This window comes from Sardina pilchardus, chromosome 9 (assembly GCF_963854185.1).
Source record: "Sardina pilchardus chromosome 9, fSarPil1.1, whole genome shotgun sequence".
Classification (NCBI taxonomy): domain Eukaryota; kingdom Metazoa; phylum Chordata; class Actinopteri; order Clupeiformes; family Clupeidae; genus Sardina; species Sardina pilchardus.
Window position 1 is genome coordinate 29,854,356 of NC_085002.1, and position 21,205 is coordinate 29,875,560.

The 21,205-nt window shown below is 40.6% G+C and overlaps 1 protein-coding gene across 2 annotated transcripts; it reads left to right on the forward strand.

Moving 5' to 3' along the window:
• The first annotated feature begins 1,685 nt into the window (after window positions 1–1,685).
• rspo4 (R-spondin 4) lies at window positions 1,686–20,126 on the forward strand. Of its 2 annotated transcripts, none has more exons than XM_062545147.1 (5): window positions 1,686–1,797; window positions 8,237–8,425; window positions 8,631–8,768; window positions 12,810–13,007; window positions 18,978–20,126. In XM_062545147.1, the coding sequence occupies exons 1-5, from the start codon at window positions 1,719–1,721 to the stop codon at window positions 19,175–19,177; spliced, it is 804 nt and encodes a 267-aa protein (XP_062401131.1). In that variant the 5' UTR covers window positions 1,686–1,718; the 3' UTR covers window positions 19,178–20,126. The 2 variants fall into 2 exon arrangements, with proteins under 2 accessions (XP_062401131.1, XP_062401132.1); XM_062545148.1 differs by having other exon boundaries at window positions 1,709–1,797; window positions 8,240–8,425.
• The last annotated feature ends 1,079 nt before the right edge of the window (window positions 20,127–21,205 follow it).

The following is a 21,205-nucleotide window of genomic DNA, read 5'->3' on the forward strand; positions in this document are numbered from 1 at the left end:
CAAGGTCACAGTAAGATGATTTTGTGAAAAACAGGACCTAAGATAAAAATGTGACAATTACATCACAAGTTCAGTGGAGGACGTTGTCTTCACTGCTATCAAGTCCAATGGAGCAGTTTGAGCACGTCAACGCTCTGATGGCGTATTGGCAGATTCAATAGTCTCACTATCAATAACATTTCAGTCAAATCAAGACCAAAAGCATATCCAATCTCCAGGGTCTTTCAAAACCTCAGAAAACAGTGGTTCGCCTTGTTTCCATCACTGGATGACTAACATGCCTTTTTACAGACATTTACTGCTTCACTGTTTTAAGATGCGCAGAATCTGCGTGTGAGAGAGTAGCATGCATAGAGGACAATCTTGCTTTGCAGCCTCATTTTGAGATTATGTCTCAAAATATGTTATTATGATAATTATTATAGCAGGCAACAAGACTTAAATTGACATCAAACATCATCCTAATATCCCTGTATGTCAACTCAATGTAATATAGAATTAAAATGTAATACTCATGCTATATTTTTATCCTCCAGTCACTGTCCGTTCACAATAACTAGGCTACTATCCACATCCAAGAGAGCTAATGACGATAAATCAAAGAAATGTTAAAATAATTTCATAAGGATTAAGTCACAAGAATTGATGTGCCAACAATATGAGAGTAATTGTTGGATAGAGGAAAGAAAGAATGACATGATGGAATGTACAAACATTTACTTAAAAAAAAAAAATACTCCCTTTAACTCTGGAAACAACACCAGCAGAATCACATACCAATCTTTTTTCAGTGGCTGCCTTATTCCCCCCCAAAAGTTTTATGTCTAATTCTATTTGGATGTCGGTGCAAGAAGTCAACTACAAGAAACAAACATTTGCTGTTAGTCATAACAATGGACAAAAAACTATAATGGCCAGTCAATATCTAACTTCTGAAGAGACTGCACTCTCCCTTCAAACACTAATGATGCCCTGAACCTATTTGATAAAATAAACAAATCTAACCCCAAGCCTCAAAATGAAAAGAAGGGGGACATAATTTGAGCATTATAACCACAGTAAATTCATTCCTGGCTGTAATTTAGTTACCCCAGGAATGCAAAATTGTCCTCTGGCTGAAGAACTATCTGGTCCTCATCTTATTCTTTTCCCCCATCTAAACAGTAGTCTGTAGGGTTTATCAGAATAAACATCTGTTGTAATGACAGTGTTTCAGCTCACTCTACAATAGTACAATTGTTTTGGCAAATTTGTTTTGACATATCAGCAAGATGAATGAAATAAGCAAAAATGAAATATTATTTCAAAGCATAAACAGTCTTAATGATTTTCAACTGCTGAAAGTAGGCCCTTCGCCTACAGAAACGTTCATCATGTGATTTAGCTGATCAAAATAGTCTAATTGTACTGACCTGGTGGTGTATAGGCTAATTGACATTAGGCTACAGACTCTTTAGGTGACAGAGTCATTATAGGGTTAAGAATAATAACACCGACACAGGCTGAAAGCGACTCGTTTTATTGCAGTTCTGGAGCAACTGTCGAAATACTGATTCACCCCACACCCCCCACTTTAGTGCGGGAAAGCAACAGTTCCCCACCTCCTGATTCTGGGTTCGCTCTCCATTCGTTTTTTTTTTTTTTTTTTTTTTTTTGCGCACATCACAGACCGTTCAGATGTCACGGAACCTGCACTGAGGTGGCTGTCGTTAGCACAGATGCCTTTGCGACTATTTGCCCTTCTAATCTTGGTTTGTAACAGTTTTATGTTGAGTTCGACAACAAGAAAACCTAGAGGTGAGTATTAATATTTGTTTATACACTACGACTTCTCTTGAACGGCTTCTTGGATTTTGGTGTAGCAACTAGTTTTGAATTCTTATTCTAGGCGAATTGCCCTAAATAGTTAACCCCAACACAGACCAACGTTTATATGTGAATTGCATGCATATGGACATCATATCGAAATGATAGTTGTGTGCCGCGTTACGCTTATCTGAGAGTGATAATACAACTTAACTGTAGGCTACTGCAGGTTACTACCTATGCCAATTCCATCCGCAGGTCTAACGGTGGAGCTTTGAGACAAAGTAAAAAGACGGACTGCGCAGTATTTCGAATAGGATACACAATTAGAGAGGAGAGATGTGAAGCTTTGTAGACATAAGCAGGGTAAGAAAAATATCAGCTCGTGCAGCGCAATTTTTTTTTTTTTTTTAGATGAAGTTAGCTATTTTCTCGCTACTGTTTTGAAGACATTTCAGTGGAGCTTTAATTGAAGAGATAGGCTGTAAACCGCATAGAGGGCTTTGGGGCAGCTGGTTGTGGTTACAATCTCACAGCGCGATGCCACAATAAGTCAAAGTTCACAGCTGACAGCTACAGACTCAACCTTGCACCTCTGTCAAACAACAGGGTATAGACTGCCGTAGGCTAAGCCTCAAATTAGGACATTTCCCTGCACTTACTGGAGGCGTTATTATCACTCCCAGATTGCTATGCCTCTCACTGACCATTGGGCATGGGAGAAACGATGGTCTCACTTCGTCTAAATAAGCTGGATCTGTTTAAATGTATTTGTTTCCCCTCTGTCTTGTTGGAAGACAACATGGAAATCAGTTGCAATACATTGTAATACATGCTATCACAATGAGCAATAGATGGCAAATCCCCAGAAGACTGAAATTAATCATTTTGTGGCACAAGTATCATGGTGATATTGTATGGTGGGCTTTTAGTGGTCTCCACCCCTAATTATGGCTGTTACAAAGCCTCTGTCATGGTAAAGCTAGTGCAAAACATTATGTTTATTTGTACAGTAAAATGTTCTCCATAATTTAATTTATGTTATCCTACAGGGTTGCTTATATTACATATCATGAGACTTTGAAAGGAACAACTATAATTGTAAATTGTTGCCTATTCACTTAGTTTTTGCAAACTGTTGTAATAATCTATCGGAACTGTTTTGTAGTGCCAAAGACTAGGAAGAGCAAGAGCACCAGACTTGTTCATCTTGGTTTTGAGTCATCTTTCCATGCCATCAGACATGAAATTAAAGTCATTTGGGATTGCATTTATCAGTTTCAATTCTCATGACACGATCTTTGTACCAAATGCAACTTTCAACTCAAATGAGCTCTGTATCAGGGGATTGCAGAATCTAGAGAATTCAATCACTGTAAGAAACACTGTGAGCTTCTACCAGTTTGTTGTACTAGACGTGCAGTTTCATTGCTGGGATTATGATCATCTTTACTACTTCAACATATTACCACCTTCCTGAATCACTACCCTAGAGGTTTAAGTGAACTTCCTCAGAAAGCCCAGACCAGTGGTTGAGACAACATAAAATGACTTTTCTCATCGTAGCGAAAGATGGAAGGGCTCAAGATGGAGCGCAAACTTGCCCCTTCCATGATGTGAATAATTGACTTCACATGTTTTCACATGGCCTAAACTATGGCTCCTCTGTACCTGAGTAGCGCCATGATAAATATAACTGTATCTGGATGGTTGCATTCATATGAAACAGATTTCCATAGGAAGGAAGTATGGTGTTAAATCTTGGGATTGAAGTCAGATGCCATGATATGTGGTGCCTGTTCTGTATTAGTTGCCATCATGAGTCGCTGTGACGCAATCTAGTGCAGATATAAGCATCAGAATATTTCTGCAAGATTTCGTTTTTTAAAACTTACACTTGTGTCAGGATTTTAGTGTACACAACATTGGGATTGTTGTGACGGCTTTTTTTTGTCAGTGAAGAATAACTTTGATGTCAGTCTGTTCAGACTATCACGGTTCAATCTCACCACACTGTTTTTGGTCAGCATAATTATTTACCTACAGTGTATGTGTTACATGAAATACAGCTTTGTTATGCTTCAGAGCACACTAAGGCCGATATGGAACACAAACAAATTTAGTTGATGATGGCCATTAAGGAGCAGCTATGACACTGAGCAGTGTGTGTGTAATGCATTAGAAACCAACTCACTCAGCAGTCAGCAGTCTCAGATAGCTGGATCAAATAGAATGAATAAACTAATCCTTGATTTCATGGAAAATGTTGTTAACTCCCCATAACCCCAATAACAACAAAATAATGACGCAAGATTGACTACAATAAAGAAGACCTGTTCTGGAGGACCCCCTACAGTTGAGAAGTGCAATATTGAAATAACTGTGCATCTTTGCAGCAAACTATAAACATAAACAGGAGTCTGTAGAAAGAGCTCTGAACTCCTGTAAATAGGAACAGGAATATCTATTTGTGTTCTACAGTCTGTAGCAAAGCAGCTCTTTTTCATTTATTTTTTTTTGAGGGCGGGTTATACCTCAACGGCAACTTCCTACGGCTATTTTACAAGTGATTAGGCCTGAGTTTTGAAACACTATTTTAAGATATTTTTAAAAATCATTTTTAGGGGCATTTAGGTTTCATCAGTGCACTGTAATAGTTTGGCACTGCTGTTTTTTTCTATGATAAAGGACTTGACTTAGGACAGAGGGTGCAGCCTCCGGTGGAAAGACATCATATTGTTTCTAATTGGCTTAATCAGCTGAGTAGCTCTGTGTATCGAACCACTGTAACTCAACCCAATACCTAAACTGACATTATCTGTGCTTTGGTGTGTAAGACATCAGAGAGCCAAAATACATACTGTAGACGGCCTTAAGGTTTCCTTCCCAGGTTGCTCTTCCCTGTTGCAAGTTCAGCTGTGAGGTTGCGGTCTAACTCTCGGAGGTTGGATTGTCTCCCCTTATTTCCTTTATAAACGGCAAGACGGTGATCAGAAACACATGCCCAAGACCCCTCCGTGGCCTTGGATACTCTGGGGGGAGCGGAGAAAAGAGAGAAGATAGAATAAATTAATGGCCCCCGTCTCGTTCACCTTCTCCTGCTGAACCCCTGTCAGATACAGCGTGTGCATAAGGAACATATTCCACTGCTGGGGAACTCTGCATGTTCCAAAGCTGGGCATAAGGGACAGGGTAGTGGATTTGCTAAGCATACTGAGGTTTGTGGTTGCACTGCACAGTTGCACTTAAGCATACTGTAGTTTAAGAAAGAAATATATTTACTTCAGCTGTTTGAAAGAATTCTCTACGTTGTATTGTACCCGAATGGAATTCTTGGATGAAGCTTTTTGTGATGTGTTTTTCATTTCATTGTGTGAGAGAAAACTTACATACACACCATTCATCAGTATGTTTTCATGAGTCAGTTAACCTGTGGTTGGGACAACAGGTATAACTCTTCCAGCAGCTGGGTTAACTTTGTAAGGCAGCTTTATGGTGACCACATTATGGGAACGTTTAAGTTGTCTCTCTCAAGAGGAGTGGTGATATTTTATAATGCTCTCCTGTGAGTGAGTGAGTCGTCAACTTTGTCCTGGGTTTAATAGCTACCCCCTTTTGATATACGTTCATTTGACAGGGCTGTACATACACACACACACAGAAACACACACACACACACACACACACACACACACACACACACACACACACACACACACACACATACACACACACTCACACACATATGGGATGGATGTCTTTAAAAAGTCATAATTTTTTACATCAAAGAGCAACTGAATGAAGTCAGCTCATTATTTGGATCTAGCTATGACCTCAGAATGGCTGATAAAACATAGTTAGAACAATATTAGCAGAGAGCACTTTTTAAATTAGCAGTATAGGCTAAGTGATACTGATAAGGCTGGTAGCTTAGCTGATTTTGTCATGGACCTGGCTGCATCCTAAAGTAATGAAGGCAACATGTAAGATACCTGTTTGATGTTAACTTGCAGGTATACATACACCTGAAGCATGCTGGTCCAACCATAGATAGTATAGGTTATACAGAGGTTCTAAAATTTTACCTGCACCCATCTGATAGTAATATAAACTGGTAGCAGTTAAAATTGTCTAAGTTTATCATTTATAATGATTATCTTACCTTATAAGATACAAATAAAGGCAACACATTCTGGGACAATCATTTTGCTAGTAAAAATATATGATTAAAAATGAAAAAAGATGGCTAATCATTGACAAATTAAGGAATTTCTATTTTTGTCAAAAAAACTACATAAAACAACAACAACAACAGCAGCAACAACAACAACAACAACAAAACAATGCATGCTTTGCGACCTTGGATTGACCATTTGTTTTTTTCACATTGTTGGTGTTCCTTAGAACTCTGTGGTTTGGCATTGCTTTATATCTGAACTACAACCAAACTTTAATACCCTCAAGGCAATTCTATCTAATGGGTATCATGTCAGATTTGGTTATCTTATGTGGTTATCAAATGTGTTTACAGTGCAGTATGGTAAACTGTTGTGTGCTGTTACAGTAAGATACATACAAGCCTGCGTTTTATTTCTTTGTTTGAACAGAATTTTGTCATAAAATAATCTGATTAATTTCCTCTGCAAGTAAACCCAATAAGATAGTTAGTGAAAGATATCATCTTTGGACATATTCTTGTGACCCTCTGTCTATTTTAGAACTTTATGAAATTCTTTAGTTATGGCAGAGTGTCCCCATGATGAATGAAACAATTGATGTAGCGGGTGTTTCAGATTAGTTCAGTCAGTTAATCTTTTATTGTGCCTAATGATGACCTTTGAAAACATTAAGCACTCCACACATTGGCACCAACATGAGTGCAATGCACTCCGCTTCTAACGCTCGATTATGTTAGATTTCATTGTTTTCAATATAACCCAACACACCAGCATTAAACTCTGCAGATTACGATTCAGTTCTTTTTTGTTGCGGCGCTCAATAAAATCCATTGTACATCCAATGCTTGCTAGTTAAAAATGTTGGTACTGATGTGCACGGCAACACACAGTGCACTCTTGTCAATACCTATTTGTGGAGCATTTTAATTCTTCTCCATCTTAAGGAAATGTGTTTTACTTGAGCCAACAAATCCTTCAAACATTATTGTCACACATCCTGGCTTATAGCCTATATGAAACATTAGGGTGGTCCATGCAAAAGTATCGAATAGATACAAATATTTCTTAAATAATTATAGAAAAAGGCAGTATATTGAAGCTAAAAAGTAAAGTGTAGTGCATGCTGGTGTCTAAGGGAGTATGTACAAATGTTCCAACAAAACAAAACGTACCATAACGTAACAACAGCCAAAAGGAGAGGGAGTTCGTCCATGTCTTGAAACCATCATTATATCCCATTACAGTATATTATATATGGCTCATCAGGACAACACGGCCCACCTGTGCACAGCAGCACACCCCTGCAGGAATACAGAAATACTGATGCGAAAGGGCGGGGCTGGTGCGGGTCCCACAGGGTGGTGACACTATGTAGGAGCCACTAGAGCCATATAGAAAGAGAGAGTTGTGACCCTTTGATGTCACCGCCACGCGATCAAAAGTTCCAAAAAACCTGTGCTGAATGGCTGGGATGTATTTCTGGATGCTGGAAAGTGTAATCAATGATTAACTCATTGACTACTGACCAAGAGATTGGCTGTTAATGGACCTCTGAAGTTTGCCTACAAAAAGGAACCAATGCTGCCCATCTTTGCCCATACACGGAGATCTGGGTATTAATTGAGGCTAACTGCCTATGACAAGTTGCATTGTAAGTTAGCTCTGGGGTAGCAAAGATCAATGTGTGCCATCTTCACCTACTGAAAATCACAGTATGCACTCGAAGACAGAGGACAAAACTGTGTAGCGCAAAACGACTGCATTTTAGTATATAGTATATCCTTTTTTTTGATTAGTGAGGGAAATTCCAATTTCCAATTTCTTCGTCCCAGCGAGAGTTGAACAGGTGCGAAAATTCAAGATCCCCATGTTATTTTCCCATAGAAAAGATCTCAAGATACCGGATCTCCTTATTTGGGCAAAGATGGTAGCTTTTTTGTACTTTAGAGGTCTATAGTTCCAAAACTCCCATAATGCGGAATCTGGCATGGGAAAGCGCTGCCATTTTTTTCCACGGTTATGGGAGTGTCGCCACTCTGTTTTATCTACCACTCTGGTAGCCACTATAGACTACAAAGTGTCAACCTTGTAATCGTCTCACCTACTGTATGTAATCGTCTCACCAGTCAGTTATTGCTGACCCAAGATACCCCCCTCTCCATTACTAATTGCTAGCCAATTGCCCCTTGGGGATTAAAAAAAAAAAAAAAGTGACCTTGACCTTGATCTTGACCTTGACCTTCTTTGTCCAGCAGCAAAAGACAACCCTCAGGACTGCAAGAACTGTCTTGAGTGCTCCAGGGAAAATGGCTGCCTGCGCTGCCCAGAGAAGCTCTTCCTGTTCCTGGAGAGGCAGGGCATGAGCCACCACGGCTCCTGTCTCCACTCCTGCCCAGCAGGCCACTTCGGCATGCGTGGGAAGGACATGAACCGCTGCATGAGTGAGTTCACCGAATCACTGCTGTGGCTTGGGCAGGAATGCGCTTTGTTGTGAGCATGGCTAACCCTTGCTGCCCCTTGGCCACCATTGGTGTTTGATGCATTCTCACACGCACAAGATGCTTTGTAGATAATGGCAGTAGGCCTATGCTTAGGGTGGTCCCCCTGAATGTGTCAATGCTCTGGTTTTTCTTTCCTTCCCCCCAGAATGCAAAGCACAGGAGTGCGAGCGATGCTTCAGCAAAGACTTCTGCACTAAATGCAAAGCTGGATTTCAGCTGTTCAAGGGCAAGTGCTTCAGCAGCTGTCCCGAAGGCACTTTCCCACACCTAACAGATTGCATTGGTGAGTTTCACGCTGACATGTACATGTATTTATTTAGCACACTGTTCACTGTGCGTGTTAGCACACTGTTCCACAATGGTGGAAGCTGGGAATTGAACCACAACTGATACTGCATGCTACCGTAATTTCCCGACTATTAGCCGTGGCTTATACATTGATTTTGCAAAATTTCTTCCGCTATGAGGCTAATACAGGGGGGCAGTTAATATGGTTTTGTTTCTTTTAACTTGCATAAAACACTGTCCTGCGGCTTATACACAATGCGGCTTATATGCGGGAAATTACTGTAGTCCAGCTTCTGATCCACTACACTACCACCACCCCACCGAACCTTACTATTTCATCCTCTTTCCATGTCCGCCATGTCATGTGGAATACTCTGTTCTGATTGGCCAGTCAAGACGTTCAGAGGTCTCTCATGCCTGAATGTAAGGTTATGAATATATGAACATGAGACGTTAGCCAATGGGAAGTCATTCTCTGATGATGTCATCGATTTGAACCAACCATCTCCAACCACCACTTTCAGGGATTTGTCAATGTCTATGTAGGACGACACTCTGAGAAAGTAGTCTTATGTTCTCCTTCAGAGATCATATTCATAACTTTATTTAAACTTTAGGTCGAGTTCTTTCAGTGTTAACCAATGGGAGCACGTCTAGCACAGCTCCTCATTGGCGACAACGGACAAGCCTTTACTATGACAGTCACTGGAGCACAAGCAGAACACTCACAGCTCTAATGGTTGGCCGCAGCAGGTCCGCGATAACAACTTAAGAGCGGCGGCAGCTTGCTGACTTAATTAGCTCTCGATGGAGCCCTGCCAGAGACACGTTACCTTAGGCGCCATGCATTTACACATGAGACCCCTTCATGCACGTGCTGCACATGGTATTAGTTGGGAATGCAGGCTGACAGCGCCTCAAAAGCAGAATTCTGACAAGTGTTTGTGTCTGGCTGTGGCGCAGCCGCCAGCCCAGATGTGTTGGTTGCTCGCTGGCACAGGAGAGGTACTACCGCACAGCTGAAGGCGGCGTTAATGCACGCAGGCAGTGGTGTGTGTACTAACTGTGTGTTCAGACCAAAAGAGAATAAAGCGTCAAAGCTGCTCAAGCTGCTCACATGTCATCGCTGTCAACATAATTCGCTCTTGACGCCCATGCTGCATATGACGTGAACCATTCAAACATTCAATCTTGCATACCCATTTAAAGGGAAACTATACAGGTTTGGCAATTTCATCGCCGGTTTCACTTTCGCTTTTCTTTTTTTCGCTTGTTTTACACTTTACAGATTTCCCTGCAGAGCTTCCCCTACAGCTTTAGCGTACTTAAAACACTCCTCAATCGGTCAGTCTGCCTTTTCATGAGCATGATCGCGAGGCTGGAGACTTTCTCTTTGTCAGTGCCACCGGCCCGGGTGGCACAAAACTTGTTTCCCTTCAGAGGCGCTAGGGGGAAGCGAGACAGCCGTCATTCAACTGAAGTCAAATAACCATTCCAATGACTCCGAAGCTGATTAGTTAAGGCAAATTAAGCTAAAAAAAAAACTTGCATAGTTCACCTAGCCACATGCTTGCAGCCAGTCGGACAGTGTTGTGCTATGCTGCTTTTGCTCGGCCCAAAAAACTATACGAGGTATTCGAATACAAGAGATTCGGACAAGCAGATTCTAATCTATCAAATTACAGCCAAGAAAAGAATTGCGTAAAGTTTTGTAGCTACTGTACAGGTCTTGGGGGAAGGAGCACAGCTTCGGCTAAAATGGCTCCACTAGCCAGAGAGAACTCCTTTGTGTTGACAGGGCACTGTCAGTCAACTGCTGTGGTGCTCTGGGAAGAGGCTCAAGATAGTCTGGGGGCTGCTGTCAAGGGTTACAGCTTCCTCGCCCCAGTCACCATCTCCAGGTCTTCTGCCTCGTCCGGGGTGAAGCGAGACATTGCGTCATCACTAAGCCCAAACATATCCACAAACGGCTCACCACTCTCGCTCTCGCTCTCGCTCAAGTCTCCAAGGTGATGAGCGGGGGAAGATGGGGAGGAAGCCCTGCTAAGAGCAGCAGCAATATAGCGCCCTGGCTGAGGCCAGCTGGGGAGGAAGGATCTTCGTGATTTCTGAAGAATGAAGAATGGGCTCTGTTCTCGCGATGTGCCCTTAGAAATCCCTGATAGGGGTGGCTTGGAGTCATCTGAGAATGAAATCACATTAGTTAACGTTGAGTGAACTTGACTGACAGATAACAGTATATTAGACTACTGCTACAAATGGTACAGTCAGTATATGTCCATAGCCATGATAAGTTCCACACGTTCCACAACAGAAACATCTAATATACAGCACCAACTTTGTGTTCACCACCATTTTTGTGAATGTAGTTTGCATTGCCATATACCAGTTGAAAGATGTCTTGATGTTATTGTTGTCAACTTCTCACAACCCCTCAGTCTTAAAATATAGTTTGCTTGCCATGAAGCTGAAGATGTCACTAGCTATCCACCAAAGCAGTGTAGCTTCATTTCTTTCAGTGGTGAAATGTTGAATTATTACTTTTAATGCCAATATAATACGTTGGGAAATAACGGCCATATAATACATTGGGAAATAATCATAAATAATAAATAAATGCAAAATACTATAATATTATTATTATTATTATTATTATTATTATTATATATTTTTTTTTTTACTTTTTTTTAGTCTATCACCAGCTATTTCCCAGCTATTGGAAGGTACAGTCATTTCTACTAGAACGACTCAACAAGCTTCAGTAGACAGAGATAGGGTCAATAGTTTAATCCTGAATACAGTAAGATACAATGACAGATGAAGATGAACAATGAAGATAGCAATCAGAGATAAAGATGCCAGTCGCAGGAACAGTAAGCAGTCTTTGGCGTAGGTCCCCGTTCATGATCCAACATCAGAGTTAGCATGTTGAAAGCAACAGAGAGGTGAATCAGATGCAACACTTTGAAGAGAGGCGTGAGCCACCTGAGCCTACTGGCTCATGGTCATGAATGAATGGATGATGTAAACCACCCTGAGCCTTCCGGGTAAACCTTTCGCCTAATGTGATTGATTGGTCCGCACACTGGGTATAAGCTCCTCAGGCCTGAGGAAGATCCCACTGGAGGATCGAAACGTTGCCTTTTATGTATTAAAATAAAAAGTGTATTTTGGAGCTTATACCCAGTGTGCGGAGTTGGACCAATCAATCACATTGTCTACCACTTTTGTCCAGCACCTGGATTATTGTTTCTGTGGATGTGCACACCTCAACCAAAAATCTTTCGCCTAAGCCATCATTTCCATGGAACAAAATACTTGAAGATAGAGAAGACATGAATAAAATTGGTTATAAACTAGTGAGTGGTTCTTCATATAGCCTACATATACTGTATGTGTACATACATACGTTTATTATTTTTTTAGCAGATGCTATACATTCAAGCTAAAGTACAGATGATACCTTAGCTAGGAATTACTGCATCTGTCAATTCTATATGACTATAGTATGTACTATATACTGTACCTTTTGGCCTCTTGTATATAGCCTAACAGGCGTGGGAAACAGTATGCTGCTGAACCATACTTTCAGTAACCAGACTGTTTGTTGATTTGCGTTTATTAGGTCAAGATGTTTTCTTGTATGAACGTAGCAATATGAGACCAGATTATAGTGTGTAGCCTTGGTGCTTAGCTTTTTCACTCATTTGTTCACACAGCATGTTAGCAGACTGCATGAGCACAGCCTGTGGAGCCTGGTATGCCACAGGCTTAAGATTAGAAACAGCACCCATAGCGTACATACAAGTGTCGGTGACAGACACCAGTGAACACGCATGGCTGAAATTATAACCTTTTGTTCCCTAAACAAGCGTTAATGAATGATTCTGGAAAATTGGTTCCCCCACCCCACCCCACAGTCCCTCATTTTTTTCAACGGATCTTTTCCACATTGAGAGGTGGACGTGTGAGGTTTCTGTTTGTGTTTACCCTACAGTCTAACAGCAGTCTGATATCAACTCTTCTTGTTTTCCAGAGGGTTGCCTGCTCAGCCCCTTCGGGTACTGGGGTGAGTGGAGTCCCTGTCAGCACAACGGACTGAGCTGCGGGGTCCGGTGGGGCCATCAGACGAGGACCCGCGTGCTGTCCTGGAAAGTGCCTGAAGAGCTGTCCTCGCTCTGCCCCCCCTCCAAGGAGAGCAGGAGATGTCGCATGAGGAAGAGGTGTCCCAAAGGTGAGCTGGGGAATGGTGTGGGTGGGGTGGGGGGTGGAAGTGCCTGACTGACTGACCTGTTCTCCTTTTATCTCGGCCACAAGCTGGAATCAAACCCCAACAGACCTTGTTTAGTCTGTGATCTCTCCCACCCACATGCACAGCTTCAGTGCGTTCTTGGCTCAGACGCTTACTGTCTTGGAAAGTGAACGCATCAATTTGTACAGAGTTCACCTAGAGCACTATCGCACCATAATTGGCCTTCTACTAGAAATCAAACCAACATGTGCTTGCTATTGAAGATACTGGAAATATACTGTAAGTGGAGATGTGAAGTTTTATTCAGGTCCTCAAGCACCGAAAACCGTGAACATAGACAGACAAGACGGGCCTTATTTTTCTGTGGTAGGTATCACTGAAGAGGAATGTACAAAAAGCCACTTGTTAACAAACAAAGCAAACTGTGATAACTAGATATGTCTTGTTTCTGACTATTTAGTGCACTTGAGATCGCCCCTCTCCAGACTTCTGTTTTAGAACCATCATTTTTAAATTATGTTGCATATCCTGGTTTAGATGTTATTTACTCGAAAACAATACCCATAGTAGCTGTTTGTCGTTCCATGGTTTGCACATGACATGGAAAAAACAAAAAACAGTAAACATCGGAATGCACGACGGCTTCCTCCGCTAGTCAATCCAGAGATAGTTTCTGTTTAAGCGGCTTTCGTTTTTTTTCCACTTGATGCTACACTGGAAATCATTTGTTTGCTGCAATTATCATTATCATTGGCAGATCCAATGTCCAGTGGCATTATAAGAGAGAGAAACATGATCTCCTTCACTCCGACTTGGAGCAGCCATCAGCAGTCCCTAATAACACCCATCTGTGAGGAAAAATCCACATGGCATTCTCTGGCATTCCTCTCAGCTCGCCCAGATTACTTTATGTCTCTTTTGATAATTTTCATATCCATCCTTATTGCTTTCAGATGATGGGGTAACCCAAGCCTTTTGGGTAGTGATTGACAAAGGAACTGATGGGATAGGAGACAAACATGCTTTGCTACACATCTTTTCTTTTTTGTTTGTCAAGTTTTTTTTTTTCATTTATATTTAAATATAAAATTGTCGGGACTTTTTTATAATTGTCTGGGTTTTTTAGCACATCTTCCCCAAAAGAATTTGTGGACATCTAAATGTTTATTTTTACGGTTTATACTTTATGTCTGTGTGACTCTTGTTTGGCATCTCTTTCACGCTTTTAAGACCATACAGTAATTACACATTTGATGAAATATATAACTAACCGCTAGAATCTGGTATCCCTACACACTGTATTTTTGCACAATGCCTTTTCTTGTGTCAGAGCCTGTCCTGAGACAGGCTGTCCTGTACAAGTAGACATCAGCGGTGACTGGGGAGCATACTGCCAGTATGCTTGTGAACAGACAGTGCTTTTTTTTGTCAAGAAATCATAATCTTACATTTCCAAAGAAGTCAGCACATCACAAGCTGGTAAAAACATTTGAAACAGTTGCGTTGTGTTCAGTTTGCACAATACAGGCCACCCTGTCTGCAGTGACTATCTACCCTATCTAGCTATCTCTTGGTTTTCTTTCTACGGGCTTGATTAAGTACTGTAGGCATAGCAACACCTCAACATGTAGTGCATTAGATGAGCGAATTTGAACTTGAGCGCTCATTTGGATACAGAGCATTGTTGCATCTGCAATGCTACACATACAGTAGGACTATGTTACATGCATGTGTGTAACCTGCAAACTATGTACAAAATAGCAGGGAAAACACCAGTCAGGTGTTGTTCTGGGCAAAGATAACAAGTAGGCCTATATTCTGCTAAACCCAACTGAAAAGTATACAGTAATTTGATCAGATCTTTCATGGGAGGCACAGCCTAATAGTCTGGCCTCTCACGATTGGGGAATGTTTCCAATCATAACTTATTAAGCTAACTTTTAAATTAATTGGTCCAGCCTAACCAATCACATCGATCAGGGAACGTTACCTCCGACTATGCCTAACTTTTACAAACTGATAATAAACTGCAGTGGTAGTCATAAAACCAGATTTTGATTTTGATTTCCTAAGTATTACCCTAACACTATTAGAATGTCCTAAAGTATGGCCTAAATATAGTAAAAGTCAAAGTAAGATGTGGTATTGCCAGATTTAACTTCACATCTCTGAGCAGGTGGGATCTGAGATGAAGACATGCACATGTTTTTGTCTTATGGGTGAAACCAAGATCTTATGGAAGAGAAGGGGGGTCAATTAGTAAATAAACCAAACAATGTCAGTCAGTAAGTACAGTAGCAGTATGATTAAATTAATTAAGAAGCTGAAAAGTCAACAGCTTATTGATGCCATGTTGAACATGTTTAAAAGGCATTTGCTGTTTTTCGATCATTGTGGTAAGTCCAACAGCTGTCAATCCATAATTGCATACGGATGTACCAACAACTATTTTTATATTAAAAGATGCACTGATCATGTGTTCTGATATACTGTATGCCAAAATGTGTCCAGATGAATGGATAATTGAAAAACTAGTATAATCTCTTTAGTGATTTAGTAACTTGTGTCAGAGAGTCTGCCTGTGTATTACAGTATATATGTGCAGTTACCGTATATGCATCCATAACATATTTGGCATTAATAGTGTTCTATAACTTGCTTGGAAATTTGAACATTTTTTATATTTTTCCATACCACAATTCTCAGTGACTTAATGGTATTCAACGATATGCATCATGCATATGGTTTCTTCTTATTATAGTATGGCTTGTGTTACAGTTATTTTATCAAAGCCAGTTGTATTCCACCGAGATCCTCATAAAATCTTGACAGTAAAAGATGTTTTATCTTTGGTTGACATTTTTACAAGGCTTCAAAATAAAAGTCAGGCAATAAAAACAGACTAGATGTGTATGAGGAGCGGAGCAGGGCTGAGGTAAGAGCCAAAGCTACAGTAGAGTCTCTGGCCCTCATTACAACCACACTCAACAGCGCCGTCCCATTAGGGGCAATGCAGAGCTCTGTGCTGTTTTAAGGAGCTCGCCAGTGCGATACGTTTTACAGTGTGGCCTAAGTTGCCAAGCTCCATGTCAACATCCAATTAAGTAATCAATCAGGATGGGTTTTAAAAAGCTTCTCTCTCCTAAGACCTCTCCAGTGGGATGCATATAGGGAGAACCGCACGGGCGACGAAAGATGTATTATTTAGTTTTAGTATTTGTTGACAGATTTATTTGGGTAGATGAAAAGACGATGTGCAGAACGCTGGTCCCAGCAGCAGGCCAGTAACTTTCAAAAACTGGTACATGACCATGTAATAAGGGAAGATGAGTATCTGATTCAGTTTCTGGTGCAGCTCAAGTTCTCGCCATGTTAGGCAGCCGCAGCTCCTTCACCCCTTTCCAACTGTTTTTCTTTCTTTTTTTCAGGTAGACCAAGCACACACGCCATCACAGGAAATACGTTAAATTAGTTAAAGACTGAACAATTTTTTCTTATTAGGTGGCTTATGCGGTACCTTTTAACTCTGCAGGTCCTGGTCCAAAACGATACATGTCTTGTTTTTCAGTTGATGTAATTGATTTTAACTGTCTGTCCACAAACAAGGGTGAACTGTATGATAGCCACAGATTGACTTTACATCTGTTGCTAGGGGAGCACAATCTGTTTAAGCGGCGATCCAAGAGTGGCCTCCGACCAGACTTCTCTAATAACAAGATTAAAACACTGATTTTAAATAAGGAAATTACAGTGACCAAAACATTCAATTCAAATGAAAAGCATGTGGAATAAACGGTTCCCCTTTTCAAAACAGCTCAAATCCTAACATGTGTCCTGAATCTCACCAGACAAATAGACTATTCCATTTTCTGGCAGCATCCTACTCCATTAGCGTTGAATCAGTGATACCTTGTAGCCTACAGATGGCAACATAATGGAACATTTATCATTTAATAAAGGCTCTCTTATATGGAATGATATGAAGACTGCACATAAGAAGAGTTACATAGCCATTTCTGGTGCAGTTTTGATTAACTCATAGACGGTCCTATTAGTTTTACTGCACAGTTGATGTGGTTTCTGGGTATAATACCCAACTCAGTTAGCTGAGTTTTGTTGTCTCATTTTACTCTGCCCTTCCGTCCCTTTTGTAATCAAGGTCTGTCTTTTTTAATAGATGCAGAATACACATGCAAATGATCTGAGGACAGACTCATTCAGGAGTAATCTATTTGAAGTGTGCATTGGATATGTTTATGCAGCGGTGTTACTTCAGATGGGGTTTTTTTCTGCTTTTAAACACCCAATTTTGCTTATTATCTATAGTATCTTTAAAAAGCATGCCAAATTAATCCACTAAACTAGCAGAAGTATACTGCCACTATGAAATTCTGCTCATTGTAATGACACTGGAGTGATCACTGCACACTGGACTTCATGTGCAGACAGGGAATGAGGTTACCCACCATACCAACACATTGCATAAGCTACTGCATGTTTTCAGATGAAGAACGGCATGTTGTCTTCTTTTGTCCTCTGCTTTGTGTAGCCTTATTGGGGTCCTCCATCCTTGTGATGGTAGGCTTAGTAGATGGGACAGTGGTAGTGTAGTGGTAAAGGAGCTGAACTAGTGTGCAGTAGCCTGAAAAGTTGTGGGTTCAGTTCCCAACTTCCACTGTTGTGCCCTTATGCAATGCACTTAACCTAAACTTGCTGTAATTACTTGCAATATAGTTGATATTTAGTCACTTTGGGTAGCAGTGTCTGCAAAATGAATACATGTAGATGCTTGTGTGTTCTGTCTTGTGATTAAGTTTCAGTAGGGTAGAGTCAGATGTCCACAGTCCCAAGAGCTGACCTCAGGTAGTCCTATATCTGAGGCATGCTGAGGGGAACAGCAGATCTTCAGGTAGTCCTATATCTGAGGCATGCTGAGGGGAACAGCAGCTCTTCAGGTAGTCCTATATCTGAGGCATGCTGAGGGGAACAGCAGCTCTTCAGGTAGTCCTTTATCTGAGGCATGCTGAGGGTAACAGCAGCTCTCTGTGTCCCTTTCATTCCACAGCCCCCCTCTGCTTTTCATTAGAGTTTATTTCATTTTTATGATAACCTTGTGGCTCCTTAAAAAGACAAACACAGATTATGTTCTTTATGTTCTTTTTTAAAGAGGAAAAGATGAGAAATGAATACTCCTCCCCTCCCTCTCCTACCGAGAGTTTGTTGTGCTTTTTTCTGGCTCTAGTTTCCTTGTGTTGTTTCCCTACTCCTCAGATAGAGAATGCCACCCACGAATAGGTCTGCTGTCAATTTCAAACTGCATGTCAAACTGAAAGCATTTAAGCCGAAGTGCATTTGGGTTTAACGGGTTGACATGCCAGTGCCCAAGAAAGCTATCTTTTTTTTAAGGTTAAGCTCGCTTCAGCTGTAATTGATTTGTGCCATGGAATCTGATTGAGTTATGGCTAGACCTCAAACCATATTTGGAAGGAGTGCTGGTAGGACACATGTAGACAAAATGTTTGGGAATGTTTGTGCAAGAGCGACTCTACTCGCATGCCTTCGTTTAAAAGGTGCTTTGGTTAAAGCATAACCTGTCAAAGCCCGAAAAGACTGAGGGCCTTAAAGACTTCTTTTGCGGAGAAGTTTGGAGTGAACTGGATAGATTATCCTACTAGCCTGGGGGAATGGGAACTGAAAAAATGGGGCATATCTAGGTGGAGTCACTCAGTCCTGTGTGTTTAATGTGTCTTAGTTCTCATAATGTTTTATTTATTTATGCATTGAGCTAAGACACTTATCCAAAGGGATTGTCCCCCTTTGGCAACTCGGGGCTGAGACTTGCTCAGGGGCACATCGGTGGCAGCCAGGAATCTTACCCGTGACTTTCTGGCTTCTGATCGGAAGCTCGGAAGCTCCGTTTTCGTTGTTTGATTTGTCGTTCTTTTCTGACAGACAAAAGAGAGAGTGGGAGAAGGGGTGAGAGGAAGAAGGCGCAGAAGCACCTGAGGCGTCCAAGTAACAGAACGACAACAGAGGCCCCCCCCAGTCTCGTGGAGACCTCGAACACACCCCAGATGAGCAGCCCCCCGTCACGTGGGGAACTCGAACACACCACAGATGATTCCCCTTTGAACCAGCCCAAGACAAAATGAACCGAGGGGCACCCGTTTCTTGCACAGTAAAGTTTGCCGGTAGTATGAACACTCAGCCAGCGCTGAGAAGGCTGTTGGGAACTGCATTCTGACATGGGATTTGAGCTTTATGAAAAAAAATTATATATATTGATTTGTCCTGAATCTATTTGTTGAATATATGTTTAAATGTGAGTGAATGTGTTCATATGAGGAACAGTGTTAAAGTTCAGAAAAGGGGTTTGGCCTCTAAATATAATTGCAGCTCAATAATGTTTTGAATTTGAATTTGAAAACGTTTAGAATTACAGCACGTCGTATACAGTACATTATGTAATTAAAAATACATACTTTTTATTTTTCTACTTACTGGCACATATTAACATGTAATTGTGTACTACTTAATGACAATTTGGGAATACCTACCCCAAATGCACTCTTGTCAGAAAATATAAAGCATTCATATATTGTAGATATGCGTCTGTAAAACAATGCTGACATGTGTAACGATATGACATTGCACTCATTTGATGAAGAACAGACAACATCTTAAACTCCTCATAATGTGGTTTCAGTTGTATCTCAGTATCTTCTCGTCTTTGGCAGCACCCTTTGGTTCTGTTCTTTTGTCGTTGACCACAGTATTTTTTCCTTGATGTGCAAGCTCTTCATGAAAATGACATTATGGTTGAAATTTATATAAAAAAAAACATCAACAGTTCTATTATTCCTACTCAAGAATTGAAGTATTTGCAATGCATTCTGAGGTGGATTTTTTTTAGTTGCCCTAAGATATAACCCAGCTCTGTCGAAATTTGGCATGATTACACAGAGTCTTATGTGCACTCAAAGTGGTCTCCATTAGATTATATGGTATGCTCATTAGAGTCTTTTTTTTTTTTTCATTTGAATTCTTTACTTTTTGCAGAAGAATTTAAATTAGAATTGAGCAGTTTTGACACTTCAAAATACTTCCAGAACATTTTTGTAAGGAATGTTCCATTTGTGTGAACCAATAAAATATATCCATGATCAGAATTTTCTTAAAACTGACTTAGAACTAAATAATGTATATTAGAGATAATTACTGTGTATTGTATTATTGTTTTTTTATATGCTGAAGTCTACAGAAGATGACACTGAAACAAAATATTTGAATTCCAGCACATCCTCCAGTGTACTCTAATTTGTTAAAAAAAAAACCAAATGATAATACAGACAGAAAAATACAGACACAGTTATCATTACCATTACCTTGAGAATTCTATGGAGGTATTGTTCAAATAATTGATTTTACATTTACTTTTACGTGTATTCATTTAGCAGACACTGTGTTGTCCAAAGTGACTTACATATGTCTACTATATTACAAGGGATTATTTCCTCTTGCATATCTCCTCTGAGGAGCATATAGATCTATATGGACTTTTTATTTGTCCAAAAAGCCTTATTTGGTGTATTGAATCTACAGCATGTCATAAAGAGACTTGATGTACCGCAGGGCGGTACAAAATATGACCGCCGCCCAGTTCTGCACATTCTATCTGCCAAAATAAATCACGCTTGTCAATTTGTCTACTTTTTGCGTATGAAAATGAGTGTGTGCATAGTGTGTGTGTGCGTGTGCATGTGTGTGTGTGCGTGTGTGTGTGTGTGTGTGTGTGTGTGTGGCCCCTTGCTCATCCTAGGCCTTACTGTTCTCGAGATATTCACAGAAAATTGTGTCTGGCCTACCCTCCTTTCCGGTACAGATCAAAGCGGAAAAACAATGGTTCCGTGTCATCCTTGTGGGGCTACAAGCCCGCCAAGTTTTGTGCAGCCCGGTCTTTCAGTGTCCCAGGAATCGTTGACAGAAATTCACTGAAAAAATAAAATAAAATCTGGAAAGAAAAAAAAAACTGACTAAACCTATATGACCAATGAACAACAGTGCATATTTTGTTATTTTGGTAAGTGCAAGATTTATTTACAAAGACAGTCCAAAGTAATGTTTTTTTCCTAAATAAATCTTGTCTTATTAGTTTAACCAATTGTCCCGTATAATGCATT

Excerpts from the sequence above, each read along its gene's own strand:
- rspo4 (XM_062545147.1), top strand. The coding sequence starts at position 1,719 with ATGCCTTTGCGACTATTTGCCCTTCTAATCTTGGTTTGTAACAGTTTT. Across the intron at positions 8,426-8,630 it reads GGACATGAACCGCTGCATGA|AATGCAAAGCACAGGAGTGC; the intron begins GTGAGTTCACCG and ends CCTTCCCCCCAG. Across the intron at positions 8,769-12,809 it reads ACACCTAACAGATTGCATTG|AGGGTTGCCTGCTCAGCCCC; the intron begins GTGAGTTTCACG and ends CTTGTTTTCCAG.